This window comes from Dendrobates tinctorius, unplaced genomic scaffold (assembly GCF_039654945.1).
Source record: "Dendrobates tinctorius isolate UK_male_01 unplaced genomic scaffold, ASM3965494v1 ptg000060l, whole genome shotgun sequence".
Lineage (NCBI taxonomy): Eukaryota > Metazoa > Chordata > Amphibia > Anura > Dendrobatidae > Dendrobates > Dendrobates tinctorius.
Genome location: NW_027361728.1, coordinates 14,735,177 through 14,754,812, shown reverse-complemented (window position 1 = coordinate 14,754,812; position 19,636 = coordinate 14,735,177). Strand labels below are relative to the sequence as shown.

General features: G+C 44.1%; 2 protein-coding genes across 2 annotated transcripts; one reads left to right on the top strand and one right to left on the bottom strand.

Moving 5' to 3' along the window:
• Positions 1-4,545: 4,545 nt before the first annotated feature.
• NCBP2 (nuclear cap binding protein subunit 2) lies at positions 4,546-9,567 on the bottom strand. Its single transcript, XM_073578734.1, has 4 exons — positions 9,428-9,567; positions 8,030-8,211; positions 5,132-5,270; positions 4,546-4,810 (listed from the first exon to the last, which is right to left on the bottom strand). The coding sequence occupies exons 1-4, from the start codon at positions 9,491-9,493 to the stop codon at positions 4,739-4,741; spliced, it is 459 nt and encodes a 152-aa protein (XP_073434835.1). The 5' UTR covers positions 9,494-9,567; the 3' UTR covers positions 4,546-4,738.
• On the top strand, positions 9,540-10,312 carry NCBP2AS2 (NCBP2 antisense 2 (head to head)). Its single transcript, XM_073578735.1, has 2 exons — positions 9,540-9,678; positions 9,753-10,312. Exon 2 carries the CDS (start codon positions 9,770-9,772, stop codon positions 10,088-10,090), a length of 321 nt encoding a protein of 106 aa, XP_073434836.1. The 5' UTR covers positions 9,540-9,678; positions 9,753-9,769; the 3' UTR covers positions 10,091-10,312.
• Positions 10,313-19,636: the final 9,324 nt, after the last annotated feature.

Here is a 19,636-nt window from a genome sequence, read left to right as displayed (position 1 = left end):
TCTGTAAGGCGGCCACTTGGTCCTCTCCATCTACCTTTTTCAGACATTACAGATTAGACCTATCTGCTGCCTCTGATCTCACATTTGGGAGAAGAGTGTTACAGGCAGTGATCCCCCCCTAAAGAGAATACAAATCTCTGTAACTCTCTCGTGGTGCCGTCATGTAGAATGGAAAAACACGGGTATTACATACCTGGTAATGTGTTTTTTCATGACACATGACGGCACCCTTATATTCCCACCCTATTTGATCACGTCACTAGTTGGGTGTTTTGTTAGTATTATACACTCCCTTGGTGTTGGAAATTTAGCAGTATAAAATATGTATTATTTATGTGTCCACTAACCTGCGGAGTTCCTCTCGTGCTCTGTAAAACAACTGATGCGGAGAGAGGAGCCGCCCCTTTTATCTTGAAGGTTTCCTGTCCTCGTGGGGCGGATCCCCTCTCTCGTGGTGCCGTCATGTGTCATGAAAAAACACATTACCAGGTATGTAATACTCGTGTATTGGTTGATATTAAGGCCTTAATGCGGAAGCTGACTAACTGCGTCAAAGTTCCTTACTACTTGCCAGTCCTACTCTAACATGAAAACCTCAAAAAGAGGAAAAAAATCCTCCAATCCTACTTGTTAGAGTAGGACTGGCAAGTAGTAAGGAACTTTGACGTAGTTTGTCAGCTTCCGTATTAAGGCCTTAATATCAACCAATAATGTGTCAAATGGGGGTCCGTCTTACAGTCCGAATTCAGCTTACCTGGGAAGGGATCCGGCACAGGTGGAGAAGTAGTCACAGGGGTCATTCAGTGGTCCAGGCTCGTGCGGTGGCAGCTCTGTGCTGGGGCAGGTTGGTTGTGCTGGGGCAGCTGCGCTGGGGTAGGGGCAGCTGTGCTGAGGCTGGTGGGCTCTGCGGTGCGGTGGTGGCAAATTTTTGGGGAAAGTGGGGGGTGCGTCTTATGGTCGCAATACACGGTACTAACCTGGTGGCAGCGGGCTGTGCTCCGGTGCAGGGGCGGAAGCTCCACCGGCATTTCTTCGCAGCCCGGAGGCCCCCGCACTTCCCTTGCTGGCCGCCGCCATGTTGCGGTGGCCTCCGGGAGCATGGACGCCGGAAAGATGGCCGCCGGTCCGGGGACGGCGCATGCGCGGGATCAGATCTCGTCCCGAGATCTCGGGGGACGAGATTCAAATCTCGGCAACGAGATCTGAAGCTGCGCATGCGCCATCCCCGGACCGGCGGCCATATTCCCGGCGTCCATGCTCCCGGAGGCCACCGCAACATGGCGTCGGCCAGCAAGGGAAGTGCGGAGGCCCCCGGGCTGCGAAGAAATGCCGGCGGAGCCGCCGCCCCTGCACCAGAGCCCCGCCCGCTGCCACCACCGCAGAGCCCCGCCCGCTGCCACCAGGTTAGTACCGTGTATTGCGACCATAAGACGCACCCCCCACTTTCCCCAAAAATTTTTGGGGAAAAAAGTGCGTCTTATGGTCGGAAAAATACGGTAAAACAAACTGGCATGGGTTCCGCTGTATTTTTGATAACCAGCCAGGCAAAACTGACAACTTATAGCTGCAACCCTCAGCTGTCAGCATTAACAAGGTTATTTATCAAGAATAAACAGGTCCCCAGGCGTTTTTTTTTTTTTTTTAAGCAATAAAATCAACCAGCCTTGCTAAAGCAGACAGCGAGGGGCTGGTAAGGGGCCATTGATATTGCTCCCACCCCCAGACTAAAAATAGCAGCCCGCAGCTGCCCAGAAAAGGTGCATCTATTAGGTGTGCCAATTCTGGCGCTTTGCCCAGCTCTTTCCACTTGCCCTGTAGTGGTGGGGTTCATATTTGTGGAGTTGGGGTCAGCTTGGTATTGCCTAGTGACATCAAGCCAATACTAATCTTAGGGCAGAGACACACTGGCAAATTTTTTGTCAGAGAATCGGATTGTAAAACTTGCCCTGGCCGGCACCTCTCCTGACCTGAACTTGACAGCTGCATAGTAATCCATCACGCTGTCATGCTCAGGTCAGGAGAGGTGCCGGCCAGGGCAAGTTTTATGATCCGATTCTCGTCATCGCTCATTCCACTGAAGCCATCCCATAATAAAACAAGTGTTAAAAAAAAAAAAAAAAAAAAAAAAAAAAACACCACAACCATATCCCTCAGCTGTACATCATTCTGTCCCATGCCATAATCCAGGTCTGGGCGATTAACAGTTTTCAACCTGGACGGTGCCAAGATGCAACGTCCAGGCTGAGAACCACTGGGAAAAAGCTTCTGTGCACCATCAGTGAGCAGCGGTGACATCAGCAGGATTATCGCCGGGCCTCTGAACTGTGGTGACCTCTGAGATCCCCGCTAGCACAGTGAGGAAAAAGCCTCACTATGCAGCAGCAAGTTATTCACTGCAAGAAATTTCTCATTGGACTGTGGCGGACTCTGTAAGCCAGCGTTCCCCAACTCCATTACTCAAGGCCCACCAACAGATCATGTTTTCAGGATTTCCTTAGTATTGCTCAGGTGATAATTGCTTCACCTGTGCAATACAAAGGAAATCCTGAAAACATGATCTGTTGATGGGCCTTGAGTACTGGAGTTGGGGAACCCTGCTCTAAGCTCAGCGCCAGACTTTCTTCACTGTGCTAGCGGGAATTTCACCCAGGTCACTGCAGTTCAGGGTTCAGGCTGGAAACGCAACCTCAATGACATCACCACTAGTCACTGATGTTGCGCCCACAGCAGCTCATTTTCCCATTTGTTCTCAGACTGGACAGTTGCATCTTGTTTATCCCCAGACATGAATTATGGCATGGGACAGAACAGACAGGTGAGGGAAATGGTTGTTTTTTATTTTATTACTGGAGATAGTGGCATCAATGGAATGGGTGTTGATGTATGGTTTAATTTAGAATCATTGAAGGAGTAATTTTTTCAATCAAAGGACTTGATTCTGTCTGTATATCTAATAAATAAAGCTCAAAGTAAGTGTAAGTGTGTGTGTGTGTGTGTCCGGGATTGGCATCCGCACCGTCGCAGCTACAGCCACAAAATTTGGCAGTCACACGACTGGACCCCGAGAGCATCCTAGGCTATGTTGTGAGGCGAAATTTTAACCCCGCGCATTCCAATTTAGCAAACAATTTTGCCCCTATCTACACAATGGGGAAACAGTGTGTGCATATCAAGCCCCGCCCCTCATTATGATATAATGGTTGCCATTGCGACGCTGATGTCATCATAGGTTGCAAGCCCCGCTGCTCATTATGAGGTCATAATGGTTGACTATGGGATGGAGGATGCGTGATGGGTATATAGGCACTGGACTATGTGATGGAGGATATGTGATGGGTATATAGGCACGGGCCTATGAGATGATGGATATGTATAATGGATATATGGGCACGGGACAATGGGATGGAGTATAATTATAATTTGCTATAACTAACCACAGTTAGTTACTATGCCCAGGCAGCACCGGGCTCTTCAGCTAGTTTACAATATAATTATAGGATTAGTAATGACAGGTGTCGTATAGATGCTTCTCCATTACTAAGCCATGGGCTTGATGTCACCAGGCAATACAAAAGTAACATCAACCCCACGAATCATGTGCATCCAGCCTAATAGATGTGCCTTTTTGACCTGGGGGGAGGGGGCTTACCAGCCTGAGAATACCAGCCCCAGCTGCCTACTTTAGGAAGGTTGGTTGTCAAAAATGAAGGGGACCCCATGCAGTTTTTTTTTCACAATTATTAAAATTAAAATAAACAGCTTGATGTTCGGTTCCAACCTGCAGCTGTCAGTTTTGCCTGGTTATCAAAAATACAGGGGAACGCATGCTTTTTTAAAATTATTTTATAGGGCAGACTGATTAATACTCTCATCAACAGCCAACTGCTCTCACTGTTATCAGCTGATTACAACTCTCAAGATTGTCCCCTGCTAGTGCTGATCACAGCACAAGCAGGGGAGAATGATGAGAACGGTCTTCAGCATCAGGGGCCAGGTAACAGCGCGAATAGTACCACTGCTTTCCTGGCGCCGGTACTAATGCGACACATGGTCGCCACAAGTATTACACACACAAGCACGCGGACGTGTTTCTACGGTACCGAAAATATCAGGACATGTGAAAAAGCCATTAGATAGATTATTCTAGACCAATGTTTCCCCTAGCTGTTACATTTGTATGGGTAATTTTTCATGAACAGATGTCTTGCATTGGTGACCTGTGTTCATGCTTCTGTGACAGAAGCAAAGCTGAGCTTTACGATCCTGAAAACTGCAGCAAAAAAAAAAAAAAAAAAAACACGCACCAAAAACTGCATTTTTGACTCTGATTCTATTCTGCCAAGAGTGCAGGTTTTGGTGCAGAAAAAAAAATGCTGAAAAAAGCCTACAGGCCATTTTTTTCTTTGTTTATACACTCACGTGACCATAGCCTTAAAGTGATCTGACAACAGTGAAACTTAACAAAATACTAGGATATATGTTTTCTAGGTAAATGATCAGGAACCAACTCAAAATAGTGAAATAAAACCAGATCCCAGCCAGGTGTAAAAAGGCTAAATAGCTTTTTACAGTTTATTCAAAAGTCTGAGTAGTAATATGATCAGAACAAATAAGTATGAACAGCAGAAATACGCATTCATAATTTCCTTTCCATAACAAAGGCAAACAAACATTCTCATAGAAATCACTGGATAAAGACCAAACTCCTGTTGGACGTCTTGGAAAGAGCTTGAGTTTTTCAAAATGTCTGTACGATTTTACCATAACCACCTCTTCCTGCATCATAATCCTGGCGATACTCATCTCTAACCTGGTAGAAAAAAATAAAGATATATTGGGTTCACAAAAACACTATTTTAGAAACATAATATGCATTTCAATTAAAGATATTTTTCACTTTTTAAAAATCTATTGGCTCCGAGACTCCACTTCTCCACCAGGCCCAGATTACTATGCGATCACATAAAGTCCTTAGCGACAGAACATCACATCATAAAGTGAGCGAGGACATTGACCACATGGGATTAGAGGAGAAACTGATGAAAGTAGTACAGAAAAGGGTATTTTTTTCTGTGCCAATAAAATTTAAACAAAAAAACATAAAACTACTTTAAAGAAATAGTAATCTCACCTGACCACCCGACTTCCCTCGTCCATACTGTCTACCTTCTTTAAATCCTGCATCCCAGTCTGTTCTTATGATTCTATCATCTAGACGAGTACCATTAATGAACCTCATGGCTTGCTCTGTATCTGCCCTGGTGTAGTATCTGATCACCGAGTTAAGGTTTAAAGTTTTCAGATCTCCTGAAATGATCACAACTGAACACTAGATTTTGTGTTAAGGGCAATACAAAAGGTTATTGTTACTAAAGTAAAATATATTAGTTGTCGGATGATCCAGCATGGCCTAATATAGACTAAGGACATGTTCATGCGCAGCATTTTTTTCTGCACCAAAACTCAGAGTGGTGACCAGAAGAAGAAAAAAAAAAAAAAAAAAATATCGCTGTGTACATTACGCGCATTTTTTCCCATGAATTTAAATGAAAAACACTGCAATAAAATCTGAAAGAATTTATATGCTGCAATTTGAAAAAGAAACCCCACAGGTCAAAAATCCACAAGCAGCTGCATTTTGCTCTGTTGGTACTGTAACACAGCAATTTTTCTCGATCTGCAGTACAGCACCTTTCAATGTTTACATTTGTCCAACAGAGCTCATAAAGGTACTGTCACACTTAGCGATGCCCCAGCGATCCCAACCAGCGATATGACGCGGTCAGGATCGCTGGTGCATCGCTAAGTGGTCGCTAGTGAGCTGCCACACAGGCAGATCTCACCAGCGACATAGCAGGGGTCGGGGGTCGCTACTTACCTGTCAGACGAGGCGATCCTCCCGCCCGCATCCACGCGTCGCTCGTCTCCACAGCAGGAAGCTGACGACGAGAAACAGTCCAGGACGTTCTCGCGCGATCAGCGATAACCAGCGGGGGAGCGGTCGGAGGTAAGCATCAGACATAGCGATATCGCTAGCAATATCGCTATAACGTCACAAAAACCAGTGATGTTATAGCAATATTGCTAGCGATATCGCTTAGTGTGACAGGCCCTTAAGTCATACCTGGAAACCCCTTTAAATTACAATAAAAGTCAAATTGTTTTTTCAGTAGTTCAACTTTAAAGAAGCACTTCTCCCATAAAATGTTTATCTTCTTAATCCCTTTCACGACATGCGCCCTACATGTACAGGCCATGTAATTTCCCTCCCTTTGATGTAGGCTCTGGCACTGAGCCCACATCTTTCCTGGCACATGTCAGCTGTTTTGAACAGCTTGCACAACGTATATATAGGAGGGTGTGCACTATTGTCAAACTGCAATATCTAGTGGAGTGCAATACCTAGCCTATGAACAATGAGACCAAAATGCACAGCTGTAAACCCGATAAATGCGTTTAATGTGATTGCACCGGAAGCGTGTAACTAATCCCGCTCATGTCACATGACCGTGGGTCGCTGAAGGGTTGGCATTACAACCCAAGGTCTGCAGGAGATCCCTGTGGTTGTCATTGCCAGATTGCTATGCGCGCCGCCCAGCCGTCGGCGCTCTTAGCAAGTGAGCATTTCTGCTACACACAGGTGATCTGATCATCGTGTGTGTAGCAGAGGCGATCAGACAACTGCAACTTCTAGTCTCCCATGGAAACTATTGAAGCATGCAAAAAGTAAAAAAAAAAAAAAAAAAAAAATTAATTTTTTTTGGTCACCGCAACATCGCATTAAAATGCAATAATGGGCGATCAAAAGATCATATCTACACCAAAATGGTATAATTAAAACCGTCAGCTCAGCATGCAAAAAATAAATCCTCACCCAACCAGAGATCAAGAAAAATAGAGATGCTACGGGTCACGGAAAATGACGCAATTTTTTTTTTTTTTTTTTAAATAAAATTTGGATTTTTTTTTCACCTTTTAAATAAAAAAAAAAGAACCTAGACATGTTTGGGGTCTATGAACTCAAAATGACCTGGAGAATCATAATGGCAGATCAATTTTAGCATTTAGTGAACGTGGTAAAAAAAAAAAAAAAAAAAAAAAATCCTAAGTATTTGAGGAACTGCACTTTTTTCCTGCAATTTCACCGCACTTGGAATTTTTCTCTAGTTTTCGAGTACACGACATGGTAAAACCAATGCGGTCGTTCAAAAGTACAACTCGTCCTGCAAAAAACAAGACCTCACATGGCCATATTGACAAAAAAAAAAAAAAAAAAAAAAAAAAAAAAATGTTATGGCTTTGGGAAGAAGGGGAGCGAAAAACAAACGCAAAGACGGAAAAGGGCTGTGGTGTGAAGGGGTTAATATATTGCAGTCATCATTATATAGCACTGAGTAATTACATTTGCTCATTTTGCCTGCGAAGTTAGGTATACTGTTTTCACATCAAGTGATTAAGAATTGAGTAGCTGAAGCCTTCTAAGGTCTATGTTGAAACAGGTCAATTTTGTCTGCATGACTCATGAGTCACTGCAAAAGTCCTGGGCAGTGGGGGAGGGATCAACTGGGTTAGGAGTAGGGATGAGCAAATAGTTTTGGATAACTCCTTATCCGAATAGCTATAGCGCTTACCGAATTGCTGCATCGGGAACCCGGATACCTGGAGCGCTCCCGATAATCATCTGTATGTGTTGCGGATGTGTGACAGTCATAACACATGCATGGAGAACCTGTCTGTTGTGACTGTCACACATGCAATGATTATGGGGAGCGCTTCAGGTATCTGGGTTCCCGATGCAGCTATTTGGATAAGGAATTATCCGAAGCTATCTGATCACCCCAAGACAGGAGTCGACGAGGGGAATGCTAAACGCAGGGACAAGAGACTTCCTGCTTCCACATAAAGAAGAATTAGCTGGGTAGAAAGGCACAATGAGCAATTGTAAGTACACAGTGCTGTGTAATATGATGGGAGGAGGAGTGCTTCTTTGAGAACGTCCATAAAGTTCAACCTTTAATTCAAAGGATACTCTACAAAGCAGAACCCACACGCCGTCTTCTTAACCTTATCGAGGCCCATGACGATTTTCTTCACATCGCCGCTTTTACTGAATAATTCGTAGATTTGCTCTTCTGTGGTGTAAAATGACAGATTCCCGACATATAAAGTGCAGCTCTGCTTCAGGAGCCTCTCCTGGTCGTCTCTGTTACCCTGGGGAGAGAGGGGGACACAAAACCATGGGGATAAAACAAAGTTCTCACTTCTTGGGAACTGGATGGATGAGAAGATTTCAGAGACAAGATCTCGCTCACATTAAGCCATTGTTCCTCAAACATGAGACCTCACCGGCCCCCACCTTCTCCACTGTGTGCACAGCAGCCTCCCACTGCCCAGGGGGAGCCACACCTGCCTGCCAGCATACACCCTCCGACGCACCCCAGCAATACACCCAGGGCTGTGGAGTCGGTAAGGCCTGTTTCACACTTCCGTTTTTGTGTCCGCCAAACGGATCCGTTTCCGTTTTTTTGACGGAAACTGATGCAAACGGATCCGTTTTTTTAAAAACGGATCCGTTTTTTGACGGATCCGCGGTAACCGTAATGGAAGTCTATGGGACAAAAAAAACGGATCCTGCAAAAAATGGCGGATCCGTTTTTTTAAGGAAAACAACGGATTTTGACGGATTTGAAAAAACGGAAGTGTGAAACAGGCCTAAGCCAAACCTGCGACTCCGAAATTTCCCTTACTCCGACTCCCACACATATTGCTTATATTTAAGTGAAAAATTTATTATAGTACAATGTGAACATCAGACATTTAATCATTTTTATGATCCAATAATCAAGATATTTAGATAGAACAGAATATATATTGGTGTACTACCCGGTTTTCATTCTTTTTGGTACAGATACGATATGGATAGACAGATATGGATAAATGGATAGATTAGATAGAGCAGATTTCTAATCTGCTTTTGCTATTGAGAACATTATCTATGAGCTCAAAAACCTTTCAGGTGATGCAGTTTTTTAAAAAGATGATCAACTTTTGCAGCTGAAAAACGTATCCTCAAAAAACACAGGAAAAACGCTGTGTGTGAATGTAGCCTTAGATCAGGAATATAACAGCCATTTATAGGACATTTCATAACTTTCCCAAACTCCTATGAAAAAATATTCAGCACATTCTGCATTGAATTACTGTACCCAATTTATTATATATTTTAGGAGTCGGTCCATTTTACACCGACTCCGACTCCACCAAAATGAGCACCGACTCCGACTCCACAGCCCTGAATACACCCTCCGATATACACTAGCATACAAGGGCCAGCATGAGGCCTCCAGGCTCACGGTACTGGGGCTGCCATACACCTCCTGACGGGGACCCTCACACATGGGGAAAGGCTCCACTGCGGGACGCTCACCTTGAAGTGCTGGTCCCGGTACGCGCTCAGCTCCACGTACGAATCACTCTTCAAGGAGCTGAACATTGCTGCTAGTGCACCCTCCGCCAACTACCCCGCAATACGGCAGCCGCTAAGCGACACTGGTTTAGCGACACTCATGAACCAATCAGAGAAGACACCGTAAAGAAGCATTTCCGCGTTTTACGATAAAGACCCGCCGCCATATTTGATGAGGGCGCCCAGCTGATTGCGTGCTGGCGAGGACATAGGTAAGTACGGGCTGTGCTGTCATGGCGGCTGCGCACTGTGTGAGGCTGTAACCAGCTCTATCTCCGTGCCTCAGGCCCCGTCCCGGCAGAGATGGTGCTCAGGAGGCTCCTGTTCTCCTTACTCAACAACCCCCAGCTGATAGAGAAGCTCTCCGAGTCCCGGCCGATCCGCAGAGCCGCGCAGATCACCGCATTCGCCGTCACAAAGGCGCAGCTGACCGGCAAGGACGCAGCACAGCGCATGCTCCGCTCCCACACGGTGCAGCAGCTGAAGCAGGAAGCGTCCGCGTCTCCCCGGGACCTGGGGGAAATGGGACGCAAGATGGGGAGGATCCGGGAAACGTTTGTGAGAGAGCTCAAGACTGGCATGGCGGAAGCGAGAGGGCGAATGAAGAAGCAAAGCGGCAAGTGATGCTGTGCAGAGACTGGTGGCCTGTGCCAGCCGTGCCCCCCCACTGATGGTGCCGGCCGTGCCCCCCCACTGATTTTACCTGCCGTGCCACCCGCATTAATCTTCCCGTATTGTCTGGTGCCCTCTAGCGGCTAAGCGGCGAGTCACAGCCTCCTGTACCGGGGTCTCCTGCAGGAATGAAATGAAATTGTACAACGGAAAATAAAATCTTCTGCCGTTTTATATATTTGCTGCTATTTGACTCCAGGAAAAACCATAATGTATTTATGATGAAGGGTTTACAGGACAAATGGCCCAGAATGTACCGTATGAATGTGAATGTCTGGTGATGGATTAAGGGGCCTCGGCCCACCCTAATGTTACCTGTAAATACTTAAAGGGAATCTGACACCTATTTTTTCGCCTATCAGCTGCCGGCACCGCCATCAGGGGCTTATCTACAGCATTACAGAATGCTGTAGATATACCCCCTACCGTCCCCCCATGTAACCTGAAAGATAAGAAAAACGAGTTAGATTATACTCACTGGGGAGGCGATGCGGTGGGTGTCGCGGTCCGGTCCCTCCCATCTTCTAGCGATGACGTCCTCCTCCTTACTTCTGACACTGCTCCTGCGCAGGCGTACTTTATCATTTTATCTACCCTGTTGGGGGCAGAGCAGAGTACTGCAGTGTGCAGGCGCCAGACCTCTCTGACCTTTCCCGGCGCCTGCGCACTTCAGTACTTTGCTCTCAACAGGGTAGATAAAGTGCGCCTGCGCAGGAGCGCGGCAGGAAGCAAGGAAGAGGACGTCATTGCTAGAAGATGGGAGGCGCCAGACCTCTTTGACCTTTCCCGGCGTCTGCGCACTGCAGTACTTTACTCTGCTCTCAACAGGGTAGATAAAGTGCGCTTGCGCAGGAGCGCGGCAGGAAGCAAGGAAGGGGACGTCATTGCTAGAAGATGGGAGGCGCCAGACCGGACACCCACCGGACCGCCCCCCCCCCCTCGGTGAGTATAATCTAACGTGTTTTTCTTCTCTTTCAGGTTACATCGGGGGCTTATCTACAGCATTACAGAATGCTGTAGATAAGCCCCTGATGGAGGTGCCGGCAGCTTATATGCGAAAAAATAGGTGACAGATTCCCTTTAAGGCTATGTGCACACGCTAGCATTTTTAAACGCTCAGGAAAAGGATCCCCTTTCCAGAAATCGCGCGTCTTTTTCCGCGCGTTTTTTGACGCGATTTTGACGCGTTTTTTGACACGCGATTTCTGGGATCATTGGGGAAGGCTAAAAACGCTCAGCAATGCGGAAATTAATGAGCATGCTGCATTTTTAGCCACTAAGCGATTCCTGAGCGGTTAAAAACGCATGCATTGGCACAAAAAGCCAAAAATGCATGCTAATTAATTTGATGCATCTTTTAAGTGTTTCTGCAGCGTCTGAGCCGGCTCAAACGCTGCGGAAACGCTTAAAAAAACGCATCGTGTGCACACAGCCTGAAGCCTCTTCGTTTGAGTCCTTTACAATGAAGTAATGTTTCTTATCTAATGGTAAGAACCGCACCTATTCTGGTCCCCTTTTGATGGGTCAATTTGGGAATTATCTTCCAGCACATATATTTTACTGAATTGTTTTTCATGGTGGGCGTTGGAGCTTTGGAGGGGGGTGTAATGTAAATCACGTAATTTTTTTTTTGTCATTAGAGGGCACGATGCTGTAATCATTTGCTGCCTGGAAATCCCATTCTCGCTGCCGCTCGTAGAGGCCTTCTAGCCTATTCATTGTGATGCGGGCGACATCAGCAACTCTGCTGCAGTGCGCATATTATCCTGAGCAGTGAAAATCAAATATCAAGCAGCAAACATAATACCCCCTACCAATACGAGCACACGTACCATAGTGTTGCATAACATACCCCATTGACAGCACCAAACAAATGCCACAGTGAAGCTCAACAATACTGCCCCAGTGATCTGCTGACCAATTCTCTTGTCTATAGGAATGGGGAAGAACAGAGACCTGGAAAACATTGGGATGAGAGCGACGTGGGATCAGTATTCTTTCTTTCATGGTGCTGCACTCAGCTGGTTTTCAGCCCTCACATAAGAATGAATGTAGTGTCAGTGTGCATCATCAACCACCACTCCATTTAAGATGGGCTTTTCCAATTTTCGAGATCACTGGGGATTCCAGTGCTCTGATCCCCAGCGATTGGGAAGTTATCACCTCTCTAATGGAGAATACCGTGAGCGCTTATTTTTAAATATTACTGTAACTCATGAACAGCTCCTCTATCCCACACAGTGTTTTCCATGGTTCTCATTACCTTCACTTACTGTGCTTATTGGAGTAGCGTCCTCAAAGATCTTCTTTTGTTGTACAGGACCTTGGCCATATGATGATGTCTCGAAACGTCCTGTATCCATTTTTAGTTGCCGTTTTTGGTTAATCCATTGCAATGTATTCCAGTCCCAAATCTCCTACTCCATCACCTCCCACAGAGCATAGTCTGAAATGTTGGTCCAAATGTTGTTAATAGGGATGAGTGGACCATTGGAAGTTTGGGTTCTGCTACCTGACCCAAATTTTACTCCAATATTCGGATACCGGAACTGTAGCTGAACTTGAACCTGATCACACATGTCATTGAAAACAATAAGAGCCCGATCTTTGGAGCTTGAAAACTTTCTGTCTGTGTGTGTGTGTGTGTGTGTGTCTCTCTCCTCCCGGACCTCCCCTTGTACTATTAACATTAACACAGACTTCTGGGAGAAGGTCGGGTTCGCTCATCTCTAGTGCTAACGTTTTGGCAGAACATGCAACTTCTTACTTTAAAATGTTGCAAAATAGATTATTTTAGTCTTTAAAGAGCACCATTTATCTTGTGCAATATTAACAAACCATGTGCTTCATTTTGAAGCATTTTGCACTAAAACAGTTCAACAAATACCTTCATTAAAAAAAAAAAAAAATAGGGACTTCACAAAAAGCAATCTATGAATCCGTCTCAAGGACTCCACAAGACCTCTGAAGGTTTCCTGTGGTATCTGGCACTGAGGCTAAATTCAAACAGTCTAAAATACATCAGAGAAAGCTCTCTACGTATATACTTTAGCATTTTAACAGACCAAAGGTGTTGTTTTGACATTAGTTTGGTCAGTATGTGTCTACACACAGTTTAATTGTATAGGAAATTGTCGCAAACTGCGCTTTCCTATACAAAGAGTCACTGAAAAGAAACTCATGCTAATACCTATCTATATGCAAAAATTGCAACTCATATATAGATTCATTACGAACAGTGATCTATTTCAAGTGTTTATTTCTGTTTACATTGATGATTATGGCTTACAGCCAATGAAAGCCCAAAAGTCATCTCAGTAAATTAGAATAACAAACACCTGCATTTTTGTTTAAAAATGTCCCTTAGTCTGTTTCAGTAGGCTCCACAATCATGGGCAAGACTGCTGACTTGAGAAGATGTCCAGATGGCAGTCATTGACACACTCCACAAGAACGGTAAGCCACAAAAGGTCATTGCTAAAGAAAGCTGGCTGTTCACAGAATGCTGTATCCAAGCATATTAATGAAAAGTTGAGTGGAAGGAAAAAGTGTGGTAGAAAAAGGTGCACAAACAACTGGAATAACTACAGCCTTAAAAGGATTGTTAAGAAAATGCCATTCAAAAATTTGAGGGAGATTCACAAAGAGTGGACTGCTGCTGGAGTCATTGCTTCAAGAGCCACCACACACAGACGTATCCAGGACATGGGCTACAAGTGTCACATTCCTTGTGACAAGGCACCATATGACCATTAGACAACGCCGGGAGCGTCTTACCTGGGCCAAGGAGAAAAAGAACTGGACTGTTGCTCAGTGGTCCATTGTATTGTTTTCAGATGAAAGTAAATATTGCATTTCATTTTCTAAATCAAAATCCCCGAGTCTGAAGGAAGAGTGGAGAGGCCACAATCCAAGCTGCTTGAGGTCTAGAGTGAAGTTTCCACAGTGATGGTTTGGGGAGCCATGTCATCTGCTGGTGTAGGTCCGCTGTGTTTTATAAAGATAAGTTAGCGCTGCCATCTACCATGAAATTTTAGAGCACTTCATGCTTCCCTCTGCCGACAAGCTTTTTGGAGATGTAAATTTCATTCTCCAGCAGGATTGGAACCTGTCCACACTGCCAAATGTACCAATACCTGGTTTATTAACAGTATCACTGTGCTTGATTGCCCAGCAAACTCGCCTGACCTTAACCCCATAGAGAATCTTTGGGGCATTGTCAAGAGGAAGATGATAGACACCAAATCTAACAATGCAGATGAACTGAAGGTTACTATCAAAGCAACCTGGGCTTCCATAACACCTCAGCAGTGCCACAGGCTGATTGCCTCCATGCCACACCACATTGATGCAGTAATTTATGCAAAAGGAGCCCCGACCAAGTATTGAGTGCATTTACTGAATATACATTTCAGTAGGCCAACATAGATTTTAAAATTTTTCATCCTGGTGTTATAAAGTATTCTAATTTACTGAGAATGACTTTTGGGTTTTCATTGGCTGTAAGCCATAATCATCAACATGAACAGAAAAACACTTGAAATAGATCACTCTGTAATGACTCTTTATAATACAGTCATATGTTAAAGTTTGGGCACCCCTATTAATGTTAACCTTTTTTCTTTATAACAATTTTGGTTTTTGCAACAGCTATTTCAGTTTCATATATCTAATAACTGATGGACTCAGTTATATTTCTGGATTCAAATGAGGTTTATTGTACTAACAGAAAATGTGCAATCTGCATTTAAACAAAATTTGACCGGTGCAAAAGTATGGGCACCTCAACATAAAAGTGACATTAATATTTTGTAGATCCTCATTTTGCAAAAATAACAGCCTCTAGTCGCTTCTTGTAGCTATTAATGAGTTCCTGGATCCTGGATGAAGGCATTTGTGACCATTCCTGTTAACAAAACAATTCCAGTTCAGTTAAGTTTGATGGTCGCCAAGCATGGACAGCCCGCTTCAAATCATCCCACAGATGTTCAATGATATTCAGGTCTGGGGACTGGGATGGCCATTCCAGAACATTGTAATTGTTCCTCTGCATGAATGCCTGAGTAGATTTGGAGCAGTGTTTTGGATCATTGTCTTGCTGAAATATCCATCCCCTGCGTAACTTCAACTTTGTCACTGATTCTTGCACATTATTGTCAAGAATCTGCTGATACTGAGTTGAATCCATGCGACCCTCAACTTTAACAAGATTCCCGGTGCCGGCATTGGCCACACAGCCCCAAAGCATGATGGAACCTCCACCAAATTTTACTGTGGGTAGCAAGTGTTTTTCTTGGAATGCTGTGTTTTTTAGCCTCCATGCATACCGCCTTTTTATATGACCAAACAACTCAATCTTTGTTTCATCAGTCCACAGGACCTTCTTCCAAAATGTAACTGGCTTGTCCAAATGTGCTTTTGCATACCTCAGGCGACTCTGTGGCGTGCTTGCAGAAACACATTCTTTCGCATCACTCTCCCATACAGCTTCTCCTTGTGCAAAGTGCGCTGTATTGTTGACCGATGCACAGTGACACCATCTGCAGCAAGATGATGCTGCAGGTCTTTGGAGGTGGTCTGTGGATTGTCCTTGACTGTTCTCACCATTCTTCTTCTCTGCCTTTCTGATATTTTTCTTGTCCTGCCACTTCTGGGTTTAACAAGAACTGTACCTGTGTTCTTCCATTTCCTTACTATGTTCCTCACAGTGGAAACTGACAGGTTAAATCTCTGAGACAACTTTTTGTATCCTTCCCCTGAAAAGCTATGTTGAATAATCTTTGTTTTCAGATCATTTGAGAGTTGTTTTGAGGAGCCCATGATGCCACTCTTCATAGGAGAATCAAATAGGAGAACTACTTGCAAGTGGCCACCTTAAATACCTTTTCTCATGATTTGATACACCTGGCTATGAAGTTCAAAGCTCAATGAGGTTACAAAACCAATTTAGTGCTTCAGGAAGTCAGTAAAAAGTAGTTAGGAGTGTTCAAATCAAGAAAATGATAAGGGTGCCCATACTTTTGCACCGGTCAAATTTTGTTTAAATGCAGATTGCACATTTTCTGTTAGTACAATAAACCTCATTTGAATCCAGAAATATAACTGAGTCCATCAGTTATTAGATATATGAAACTGATATAGCTGTTGCAAAAGCCAAAATTGTTATAAAGAAAAAAGGTTAACATTAATAGGGTGCCCAAACTTTAACATATGACTGTATATGAATTTCATTTTTTGGATTGAAGAACTGAAATAAGTTACTTTTTGATGATATTCTAATTTTGTGAGAAGCACCTGTGTGTGTGTGTGTGTGTGTGTGTGTGTGTGTGTGTATATATCTATAAATATAAAATTAAACAATGCATTTGAATCTCATCACCCCATCCCCTTGACCTGTGAATAATGTCTTGAAGAACACTTTGTGAACTATAAAAAAGGATATGCCTCTTCAACGAGACATCCAAATATCCAAGAGATCCAAATAACCAGAGACCCTTTACAAAACCACGGCTAGGAACACTCTACAGGATAGCTGCCAGATCATGGCTCCATCACCAGGGACACAGATTTGACATTCTACAGGATGACAGCTTAGGGGACCATGGCCCCAACTGCAACAATACAGATCTGCTCCATTGACAATCACAGAACCTATGGATATGTTTGGGTAGTCAAGATTAGAGATGAGTGAATTTGATCGGGTTAGGGCTTATTTGGCAAGCTATAACGCTTACCCAATAAGCTGCGGAGGGAACCCAGCTTCCTGGATCGCGCCTGCTGACCAGCTGCATGTGTCACAGCTGTTTGACAGTCATGACACATGCATGGAGAGCCAAACAAACAGGCTTTCCGTGCATGTGTTGTGACTGTCACACAGCCACAGCACATGCAGCTGCGGAGCCAAACAGCTGATCAGCCGGCACGATATGACAACAAAACTTTATCATCCAGTTTCCTCAGAGCATTTTTCGTGTCTTACCTACAAAAATAAACTCCAGTCATAAATGAGGAGAAACAACTGGTATCCATTGAGTCCACACATGGTGTCCTCTCTGTTCCGTAGTTCCTGGATTAAATACCATTCAATCCATTGAAGCAGGCACATCTCCTGTAGTTTCTGTTTCTTGTTGAGGTCATATATACACTCTAGTCTTCCCAAGGCGTAGATGGTGGGGTTGAACATAGTGGCATCCAAAGCCTGCTGTGCATACCACATCAATGGTCTGGTGTGTCTGTATGCTTCCCTGGTTGTGGAGCCCTGGATGGTGTGTGAGAACACCAGCCCCCTTCAGCTTCCTCCATTCTGCCTGGCTGAATAGTATCCCACTGCTGCCACCATAATGTGGAGACACAGGGGGAGCCACAGGTGCCCCGGTCCGCTAGCCAAAACCGCATAGACCAGGGATCGTCCCACCGAACGCCCACTCTCCCTTTTAACATTGGTGTAACGCTACTCAGACAAGACAGAGTGAGAGTAAAACTGTGGCAAATCTTTATTGAATCCCAAAGAAGGCAGATAACACATAGAACAGTCCCAGCACAGTACCCACGATGGTGCATTGAGTCTCACCCGCTGACTTGCCGGGATAAAAACAACTGCTACTTCAGAGCTTCCAGGGTCAACTACCCCACCTGTGGCACGCACAGAGAGAAGGTAACGACAAGCATAGAAAGAGGACTGTCCATTCAGGTATTAGGCCAGTTGATCAGAGGATCACAACCTGGATTCTCCGAACATCTCCATTGAGCCAAGTGACCGGAGGGTCCCAATCCTGGCTTTCCCCAAACAAATCCATTGTTCAGCGATGGTCAATGGAGCAGATCTGTATTCTTCCAGCCGGATCTGATGTCTCCTAAGCTGGCATCCTGTAGAATAATAAACTGTGTACCTCGGGATGGAGCCATGATGTTTTGGCTGCAGTCCTGTAGAGTCCCAGGATGTTTTGATGTCTTGGCTCAATCTTTGTCTCTTTGTCTTGATATATAGTGCTATGCAACCTCTTTTTATAATTAGCAAGTGTCCTTCATTCAGTATTTACATAAAGGGTAAGAATGGAGATTATATCAAGTAGCATTACTTGATTATATCTATTTGCATAGTTTTTCCTCCTCTGTTTTCAAACTCACCAAACTATCTGGCCTAGAGAATGTATAATTAGCATATAAGCAAGTCATCAAGCATAAGAACACACTATATTATATCAAATGTAAACTGACAGCTTATACACTCAGAAACACGACCAACCAGAAAGAAACACATAAATTCAAAAGTTAACAAATAGATAGCAGTCTATTCTTTCTGGCTTGCTAAAAATAGGCAGCTGGTTAATTAAGAATACTGTGTCTTCACCGTCAGGGATGATCATTCCCCTTTCATGGTGGACATGAGATCAATGATAAGAGAAGTACAAATCACAATTTCCAATCTGGTTTCCCCTCAGCCAGCACAGATTATGCCCCGTCGTAAAAGACCCAGATCAGAGATGAAATTAAGCTCTGATGAGGGGGAAGAGTCATACCACTCTGATTAGAATTTGGAAAAAAGGGTGTAGGTAACTCCAGCTTTTCCAGAGGAGAGGAAAAAATACAGTTTTTCGTCAGAAAATATGGATGAGCTGCTGCAAGCAGTTAGAAGCACCATGAAAATTGAGGAGACAGGTGGCCCATTCGATACAGGGTAAAATGTTTGGGGACCTAAGGACCTGAAGAAATAGGGTCTTTCCTGTTAATGAACATATTAAGGCTGTGAGACTGGAAGAATGAAAGGATGCAGAGAAGAGCCTGGTGATATGGAGAGACTTTAACCCCTTAACGACCAGAGGTATTTTTGGTTTTGCACCCTTCTTCCCAGAGCCTTTTTTTTTTTTGGTTAATATGGCCATGTGAGGGCTTGTTTTTGCGGAACGAGTTGTACTTTTGAGCGACACCATTGGTTTTACCATGTCACGTACTAGAAAACAGGAAAAAAAATTCTAAGTGCGGTGAAATTGCAAAAAAAGTGCAATCCCACCCTTGTTTTTTGTTTGGCTTTTTTACTAGGCTCACTAAATGCTAAAACTGACCTGCCATTATGATTTTCCAGGTCATTACGAGTTCATAGACACCAAACATGTCTATGTTTTTTTTTATCTAAGGGGTGAAAAAAAATCCAAACTTTGTTAAAAAAAAATTGTGCCATTTCCGATACCCGTAGCGTCTCCATTTTTCATGATCTCGGGTTGGGTGAGGGCTTATTTTTTGTGTGCCGAGCTGATGTTTTTAATGATTCCATTTTAGTGCAGATTCGATCTTTTGATCGCACGTTATTGCATTTTCATGCAATGTCACGGCGACAAAAAAAAAAGTAATTCTGGCGTTTTTACTTTTTTCTCGTTACGCCGTTTAGCGATCAGGTTAATCCTTTTTTTCTATTGATAGATCTGGCGATTCTGAACACTGCAATACCAAATATGTGTATGTTTGATTTTTCTTTTATTGTTTAATTTTGAATGAGGCGAA

Bases quoted from the DNA above. Each gene is read 5' to 3' on its own strand.
- NCBP2AS2 (XM_073578735.1), top strand. From the start codon at position 9,770: ATGGTGCTCAGGAGGCTCCTGTTCTCCTTACTCAACAACCCCCAGCTG.
- NCBP2 (XM_073578734.1), bottom strand. From the start codon at position 9,493: ATGTTCAGCTCCTTGAAGAGTGATTCGTACGTGGAGCTGAGCGCGTAC. The intron at 5,271-8,029 runs GTATCCTTTGAA...CTCGGTGATCAG, and splicing joins TGTGGGTTCTGCTTTGTAGA to ATACTACACCAGGGCAGATA. The intron at 4,811-5,131 runs GTGAGATTACTA...TTTTTCTACCAG, and splicing joins GAGGGAAGTCGGGTGGTCAG to GTTAGAGATGAGTATCGCCA.